Source organism: Oncorhynchus clarkii, chromosome 25, assembly GCF_045791955.1.
Source record: "Oncorhynchus clarkii lewisi isolate Uvic-CL-2024 chromosome 25, UVic_Ocla_1.0, whole genome shotgun sequence".
Classification (NCBI taxonomy): Eukaryota; Metazoa; Chordata; class Actinopteri; order Salmoniformes; family Salmonidae; genus Oncorhynchus; species Oncorhynchus clarkii.
The window spans coordinates 7,547,237-7,556,403 of NC_092171.1; the positions used below are offsets into that span (position 1 = coordinate 7,547,237).

The 9,167-nt window shown below is 40.1% G+C and overlaps 1 protein-coding gene across 1 annotated transcript; it reads right to left on the minus strand.

Moving 5' to 3' along the window:
- Positions 1-6,158: 6,158 nt before the first annotated feature.
- On the minus strand, positions 6,159-9,135 carry LOC139383531 (ATPase inhibitor B, mitochondrial-like). The gene is made up of 3 exons (XM_071128101.1): positions 8,802-9,135; positions 7,852-7,964; positions 6,159-6,444 (listed from the first exon to the last, which is right to left on the minus strand). The coding sequence occupies exons 1-3, from the start codon at positions 8,868-8,870 to the stop codon at positions 6,303-6,305; spliced, it is 324 nt and encodes a 107-aa protein (XP_070984202.1). The 5' UTR covers positions 8,871-9,135; the 3' UTR covers positions 6,159-6,302.
- Positions 9,136-9,167: the final 32 nt, after the last annotated feature.

The window sequence follows — 9,167 nt, forward strand, 5'->3', positions numbered from 1 at the left end:
AACTCAACTAAAACTGCCCACCGATGTTGTGCGCAATGCGACTTTCTCCAGAGTCCATAGAATAGGCAAAATGAAATGACAAAGAACATGGGGAGAGAACTCAGAAACACTGATTTTGGAATGAATGATCACTTCCACACCAAGATCAATGAAAGGAGAAAAAACGATATCCCATCATGAAGGAAAAGCGTTGCCTAAATCAACAAGTCTCCATGGTGATGGATAAACTTCATATCAACGGGCAACTATATCAGGACTCTAGAGTAACTCCCTGGCTATTTTAATTGAATGTTTAAAACTGAGTTTGTGTGTTGTAGTGTAGTGACAACTTCAACTATAAGAAATACATGCTATATTGATCTCCAATTGATAAGGAAAGGGATGCATATAGCTCTGGTTAATGTATGTAGCCTTCCTAACAAAATACATGAGGTTTTTAACTTGGTCAACATAAATAATTTTCATATTTTGGCCTTACCCGAAACGCATTTAGATGCATCTGTGATGGGCAAATGAACATTCAAGGATATAGTCTACTGAGAAGGGACAGGAACAGGAATGGTGGGGGTGTTGCACTGTATATTCAGAATCATATACCTTTTAAGAGGAGGGATGACCTTAATGTAGGTCAAATAGAGGCACTATGGGCTCAAGTACATCTACCTCACCAGGCACCCATATTGGTAGGATGTGTGTATAGACCTCCTAGCTCTAAGGTGTCCTATCTGGATGACTTATGTACTGGGTTTGACCAGGCCACAGATACCAACAGAGATGTATTTATCTTGGGGGATTTTAATATAAATTGGAAGGATCACAATAATTCGAATAGAACAAAATTGATGAGATATGCCAAGAACTGTGGTTTGAAACAAATGGTTAATGATACTACTAGATCTTCAATTAAGTTGGGTCATCATTCAGACACATGCATTGATCTGATTTTCTGTAATATACCATTGCAATGCTTAAAAGCCAGATCAATGCATAATATTGTGACCATAACCATGAACACAAAGGTTCCAAAGAAACCCCCTAGGATTGTGGTCAAAATAAATTTTAAAACATTTAATCATTAGTTATTTCTAAATGATTTAGCTGCTGTACCCTGGGAGCTGATTTATCTAGAGGATGATTTAAATCACGCTACAGAATGTTTTATTGATTTGCTCACTGAGGTAATGGACTATCATGCCCCTATAAGGAAGAGAACAGTTGGTGCCCGTCCATCTCCATGGATTGATGATGAACTGGGTGAAGCTTTTTCTCAAAGAAATATGGCAAAAGTCTTAGCAGCCAAGTCAAAATTAGAAATTGATGAACAGAATTATAGAACATTATGTAATTATGCAGTTAAATTGAATCGAAGGGAATTTTTTTTAAATTTTACAACAATGCTTTTACTGATTGTAAAAAATTCTAAAAAAGGTATGGAACACAGTTAAGGGCTTACTTGGTACATCTATCTCATCATGCCCATCTAGTGTGGAGGTTGACGGGACAATAATAACAATTTTTTACTCAGAAAATTAAATTACTAAGCAACAATGTAGACATAAATTCTTCCAAACAAGTCCAATGGATTGATGATCATATTATGAGCAATAAGATCTGCTCTTTTAGTCTACAAACGGTGTCAGTGGAGGAGGTGTTAAACCTATTGAAGTCATTACCTGATGGTAAATCTACAGGTTATGGTCTTATGGACAATTTTTTTGCTTCGCTATGCTGCTCCCCAGATTGCAGTTCCACTGAGATACATATTTAATTGGTCACTGGAAAAGGGGTTGTTTGCAAATGTATGGAAGCATGCGAAACTGTGTCCTATTCCGAAAGACTGCAAAGAACCCATTACTCCTGCCAATAGTCAACCAATTAGTCTACTCCCTACACTCAGTAAGATATTGGAGGGTATTGTGAGTAGACAAATGTGGGAGTATATGGAAAAGAATGATCTGATTACAGCCAATCAGCATGCTTATCGCAAAAACCATTCCACTACCACTGCATTGGTTGACATGACTGACCAGTGGCTCAATGCTATGGATAATGGCAGGTTTGTGGGTGTATTATTTTAGATTTCAGTGCAGCATTTGATTTAGTGGATCATGAAATTATTTTGATAAAATTAATGCATTATGGTTTTAAGGAGGTAGCATTGAATTGGGTACAGTCATATCTAACTGACAGGAAACAGTTCACCTATATCAATGGTTCATTTTCTTCCCCTAATGTGTTAAACTGTGGAATACCGCAGGGCAGCTGCCTTGGGCCACTTCTCTACTTAATATACACCAACGACCTTCCCTATGCCTTGGTTGAAACTCAAGCTACTATATTTGCAGATGATACTACAATTTATGCAGCAAGACAATCGGTTCAACAGGTACAGCAAGCTTTGCAAGGAGATTTGGAGATTATCAGGAAATGGGTTTGCCAAAACAAACTTGCTTTAAACACCAAGAAAACCAAAGTTATGTTGGTCTGTTCAACTAAGAAAAGGCCAAAACAGCATGGGATACAATTAAGTATGGGAGGAGTACAAATTGAAGAAGTGGCAGAAACCAAACTACTGGGAGTGCAGCTAGACAACTGCTTATCATGGTCGTCTCAAATAACTAATCTATGTAAAAAAAGATATATTAAAACAGCATGCATAATCAGAAGGATAGCTAAATATTTACCAGGGAAAATCCTTCAGCAAATAACACTGGTTGGTTGAATAACACTGGTCAACATTGGTTGAGAGTCAAGTGAACTATTGTTCGGTGGTCTGGGGAAATGCATCATCAAGTGAAGTTAGGAGGCTGCAGAATGCACAGAATAAAGCAGCAAGGATTGTTTTAAGGCGGAGATATGGTTCTTCTGTTGCAGTCATGCGCAGTGTTCTTGGTTGGTTATCAATCGACAAGATAATTGAAAAAAACATGCTTATCTTATTTTATAATATACATCATTTAAAACGGCCAAGTTCTATTCACAATGGTATTCCGTTGGTAAGAGACAGACATTCCGTAAATACTAGGAATAGATTGTCCACCATCTATGCGTTATCCAGACAGAAAAAATAAATGGGCAAAAGAACATTTTGATTTAGAGCAATAAAGAAATTGAATAAATTAACTGAGCAAACTAGAAACCTTTCAATATATAAGTTTAAACATTATTTAAAAACAATTTAAATATAGTATATAGAAATGTTGTGGGACTATAGTAGATGTATGTTTGTAATAGTGTGTTATATGTGAAAGTGTGTTTGTATTATAAATTGTATTTTAATGTTAAGGACTCTTGGAAGATTAGTCCAAATGAGGACTAAAATAAATCCTAATAAAATAAAATCAAATCAGGTCTGGTTCATCCTTGGGAGAAATTTCCAAACGCATGAAGGTACCACATTCATCTGTGCAAAGAATAGTACACAAGTATAAACACCATGGGACCACGCAGCCGTCATATCGCCCAGGAAGGAGATGCATTCTGTCTCATAGAGACTAATGTACTTTGGTGCAAAAAGTGCAAATCAATCACAAAACAGCAGCAGAGGACTTTGTGAAGATGCTGGAGGAAACAGGTACATAAGTATCTATATTCACAGTAAAATGAGTCCTATATCGCCATAACCTGAAAGGCCACTCAGCAGGGAAGAAGCCACTGCTCCAAAACCGCCATGAAAAAGCCAGACTATGGTTTGCAACTGCACATGGGGACAAAGATCGTACTTTTTGGAGAAATGTCCTCTGGTCTGATGAAACAAAAATAGAACTGTTTGGCCATAATGACCATCGTTATGTTTGGAGGGAAAAGGGGGAGGCTTGCAAGCCGAAGAACTCCATCCAAATCGTGAAGCACAGGGATGGCAGCATCATGTTGTGGGGGTGCTTTGCTGCAGAAGGGACTGGTGCACTTCACAAAATAGATAGCACCATGAAGCAGGAAAATTATGTGGATGTATTGAAGCAACATCTCAAGACATCAGTCAGGAAGTTAAAGCTTGGTCGCAAATGGGTCTTCCAAATGGACAATGACCCCAAGCATACTTCCAAAGTTGTGGCAAAATGGCATAAGGACAACAAAGTCAAGGTATTGGAGTGGCCATCACAAAGCCCTGACCTCAATCCTATAGAAAATATGTGGGCAGAACTGAAAAAGTGTGTGCGAGCAAGGAGGCCTACAAACCTGACTCCGTTACACCAGCTGTCAGGAGGAATGGGTCAAAATTCACCCAACTTAATGTGGGAAGCTTTGACTCAAGTTAAACAATTTAAAGGCAATGCTACCAAATACTAATTGAGTGTATGTAAACTTCTGACCAACTGGGAATGTGATGAAAGAAATAAAAGCAGAAAGAAATCATTCTCTTAACTATTATTCTGACATTTCACATTCTTAAAATAAAGTGGTGATCCTAACTGACCTAAGACATGGATTTTTTACTAGGATTAAATGTCAGGAATTGTGAAAATTTGAGTTTAAATGTATTTGGCTAAGGTGTATGTAAACTTCCCGACTTCAACTGTATATACAAGGTGGTGTCAGAGAAAGGCCCAAAAAATAGTATAAAAGACTCGTCACCCAAGTCATAGACTGTTCTCTCTGCTACCGCATGGCAAGTGGTACCGGAGCACCAAGTCTAGGACCAAAAGGCTCCTTAACAGCTTCTATCCCCAAGCCATAAGACTGCTGAACAACTAATCAAATGGCCTGCCCTGACTATTAACATTCTGAGGTCCTGAGCGCTCTGGAGCAGGTTCTCATCAAGGATCTCTCTGTACATTACTCCATTCATCTTTGCCTAGATCCTGACAAGTCTCCCAGTCTCTGCCGCTGAAAAATATCCCCACAGCATAATGCTGCCACCACCATCCTTTACCATAGGGATAGTGCCAGGTTAACTCCAGACGTGACGCTTGGCATTCTGGCCAAATAATTTGATATTTTTTCTCATGGTCCGAGTCCTTTAGGTGCCGTTTGGCAAATACCAAGTGGGTGGTCATGTGCCTTTTACTGAGGAATAGCTTTCGTCTGGCCACTACCAAAAAGGCCTGATTGGTGGAGTGCTACAGAGATGGTTGTCCTTCTGGAAGGTTCTCCCATCTCCACAGATGAACTCTGGAGCTTTGTCCGAGTGACCATCACGTACTTGGTCACCTCCCTGACCAAGGCCCTTCTCCCCTGATTGCTCAGATTGGCCGGGCAGTCAGCTCTAAGAAATCTTGGTGGTTCCAAACTTCTTCCATTTAAGAATGATGGAGGTCATTGTGTTTTTGGGGACCTTCAATGCTGCAGAATGTTTTTGGTACACTTCCCCAGATCTGTGCCTCGACACAATCCTGTCTCTGAGCTTTACAGACAATTCCTTCAACCTCATTGGTTGGTTTTTGCTCTGACATGCACAGTCAACTGTGGGAACTTAAAGACCGGTGGGTGCCTTTACAAATCATGTCCAATCATTTGAATTTACAACAGATGGTCTCCAGTCAAGTTGTAGAAACATCTCAAGGATGATCAATGGAAACAGGATACACCGGAGCTCAATTTCAAGTCTAATAGCAAAGGGTCTGAATACTTATGTAAATAAAGTCTTTTTGACTTTTAATACATTTTAAAATGTTATATTGCTGAGGATATTTTAAAATCCGTTTTAGAATAAGGCTGTAACATAACAAAATGTGGAATAATTAAAATGGGTCTGAATACTTTCCGAAGGCACAGTATGAATATATTATAGGTACTTAAGCTTTATTTGTAGTAGTAGCAGTAGTTTATTAATTATTAGACAGTAGTTGATTATTAGACAGTAGCTTCTACATTATTCTTGTTACTAACTTTAGTTTTCCCCCGACACTCATGAGATTGTGCATCAAGAGATTTCATCCTTCAAATTTTCAAATAAAAATAAATATTGCGTACTCTTTGCATGGTCCAGTCAGTGTGCCGCTTATAAGCATTTTAAAATGTGGTCTTAAAAATTAAGTTTAGTAATTAATTTAACATCGGTAAATGTCAAAACAGGACCCCGTTGCCCCCTATGGGCATGACGCCTCTGCCAGCTCCACGGACTGTCATCATCCTTTTGTAATGTGGCATCTCAAATCATCATCTTAGCATTAACAATAACTGAAAGCAATAACCATGAAAAAGTATAACATTAACCATTTTCAAATAATTGTTTTAATAACCTTGAGCATATACAGAACAATTAATCACACATACACAGAGCTGGCCCAGAGAGGCAATGCAGGCGATGTCTAGGGGTTGGCAATAAAGAATCCCTGGGCTTCATTCAAATAGAGTGAGTCTCAATCATCATGATTCAGCTTCCTAATTTTCCCCTTGTGACGGTCAATCTCGCTCTGCAGCCTCGAAATCTCCTTCTTGTGGTGATCAATCTCCTCTTGGTGGTGCTGTTTCAGTGCAGCCAACTGTTCCTGCTCTTTACGTCTGGATTCAGAGATAGGAAAGCATGAGGTACAGCGATGACATGAGACAGACTTCCACAAAGCCTCTATAGGTCGGGAGACTGCCACAAAACCTCTATAAACACAAAAGCATGTGGACACCCTTTCAAATGAGTGGATTCAGATATTTCAACAAAACCTGTTGCTGACAGGTGTACAACATTGAGTGCACAGCCATGCAATCTCCATAGACAAACACTGGCAGTAGAATGGCCTAGACGTGGCACTGTCATAGGTTGCCACCTTTCCAACAAGTCAGTTTGTCAAATTTCTGCCTTTAGAGCTGCCTTAGTCAAATGTAAGTGCTGTTTTTGTGAAGTGGAAATGTCTAGGAGTAACAACAACTCAGCCATGAAGTGGTAGGCCACAAGCTCAAACGGGACTGGCGAGCATGTAAAAATCAACCTGTCCTCGGTTGCAACACTCACAACCGATTTCCAAACTGCCTCCGGAAGCAACGTTTGCACAAGAACTGTTTGTCAGGTGTTTAATGAAATGGGTTTCCTTGGCCGAGGGGCCGCACACAAGCCTAAGATCACCAGGTGCAATGCCAAGAGTCGGCTGGAATGATGAATAACACTTCACCATCTGGCACTTCGACTGGAAAATCTGGGTTTGGCGGATGCCAGAAGAACACTACATGCCCAATTGCATAGTGCCAAATGTAAAGTTTGGCGGAGAAGGAATAATGGTCTGGGGCTGTTTTTCATGGTTCGGGGTAGACCCCTTAGTTCAAGTGAAGGGAAATTTTTATGCTACGGCATACAATGACAGACGATTCTGTGCTTCCAACTTTGTGGCAACAGTTTGGGGAAGGCCCTTTCCTGTTTCAGCATGACAATGCCCCTGTGCAAAGCGAGATCAATAGAGAAATGGTTTGACGAGATTGGTGTGGAAGAACTTGACTGGCCTGCACAGAGCCCTCACCTCAATCCCTTCAAACACATTTGGGATGAATTGGAACGCCAACTGCGCCAGGCCCAATAGTCCAACCTCACTAATGCTCGTGGCTGAATGGAAGCAAGTCCCCGCAGCAATGTTCCAACATCTAGTTCAGGGCTGCCCAACTGGAGATATACTGTCCTATAGGTTTTCAATCCAACCCTGATTTAGCATATCTGATTCAGCTAGTTAAGGTCTTGTTGTGCAGCTAATTAGTGGTAAATTAGGGTTGGACTGAAAATTCACAGGACTGTAGATCTCCAGAAAGACGGTTGGGCAGCCCTGATCTAGTGGAAAGCCTTCCCAGAAGAGTGGAGGCTGTTATAGCAGCAAAGGGGGGGGGGGGGGGGGACCAACTCCATACTAATGCCCATGATTTTGGCATGAGATGTTCGACAAGCAGGTGTCCACATACTTTTGTCAATGTACTGTATAACCCCCAACTCACCTGAAGTACATTTCCTCCTCTGCGGCCTGTTTCTTTCCAAGGGCTCCTCCTGCCTCTCTGACAGATCCTCCGCCACCCCCTCCTTTCCCTGCACCTTTGCCCAACTCACCCAGCTGGTACATGAGGAAAGATAAATGAATAAGTAAACATAACAACAAGTTACTCCTACTAAGGAACATGTATGACATTGGTGTGTTGTGTAATTCACAAATGTTATTACCGAAAAAAAATGACCTTCAAATTGCATAAAGCTTTCGTTGTACAATGGTAAAGGCTGTTATCAGCATATGCTGTATAAAAGTAAATGGTTGTTAGTACTAATTGGTGTCATGTGACATGCAGCGGAATTAGCTAAAGCAAAGATTAAAATGGGAATCTTTTTGCATGTGGAACACTAATATAATATGTCAATACATTGCAAAATGTTAGGCCATATGGCCTCACACATTGATTTTCATGCCCCAATGTAAAACGCCTTCCTTTAATGTTCACTTAAAATACCTATTGTACGGAGTTGACAAGAGAACGTCAACAATGCCTTAATTTAAAAAATACCTCTGACCATCAGCAACAGCACCAGAGACTTGTTTCAATAACGATTCATAGGATGGGCGAATTCAACCAAATTCCATGAAGTCATCAGACCGGAGGTGTATATTTTTATTTTTTATACTTGGCTTTCAACTAACTGGACACATTGAACTGCTTACAAAACTATTTCGCTTCATAGAATGCTGTCAGTACAGTCGTTTGCTACAATGTTGCACCAGAATCTAGATATCTGTGAAACATTAACTGACTGACTGAGTAGGTAACAAAAATAACATTAACAAAAATTGTCCAAGGCCATAGTCAAATCACCTGACAATTGAATACCACTTGTTTCACTTGAACTTTAGACTGTATTAGCAGCGAAACGCAAAACGTGGTCTTATGTCGTGCGTTTTTACCTGGTTAGATGTCATCCTTAGCTGTGTGGTGAGTAGACTCCTAACGTCGGGTCTCAAAAACCTTGCCATTTCGCACCAAAACAACTATAATTTGACCATTTGCCCTTGTCTACCAAAATAAACCAAACAGGTCCTCACCATTGTCTAAAATGGGTGTGGAAACGGATGAGCTGAGTCTTTATTATTTTTCGATCAAGGATCAGTTGGATCCAGCTCAATAGTACCATCCGTAAAAAGGTGTGGATTTTTTTTCATTAAACACGTTTTAATAAATGGCTATCAGTCTTAAACAATCAAAATGTCACTTGGAAATATGTCCACCCCTATTTGTAATGGTACGGCCTCATATAGCGGACAGCGTGATAC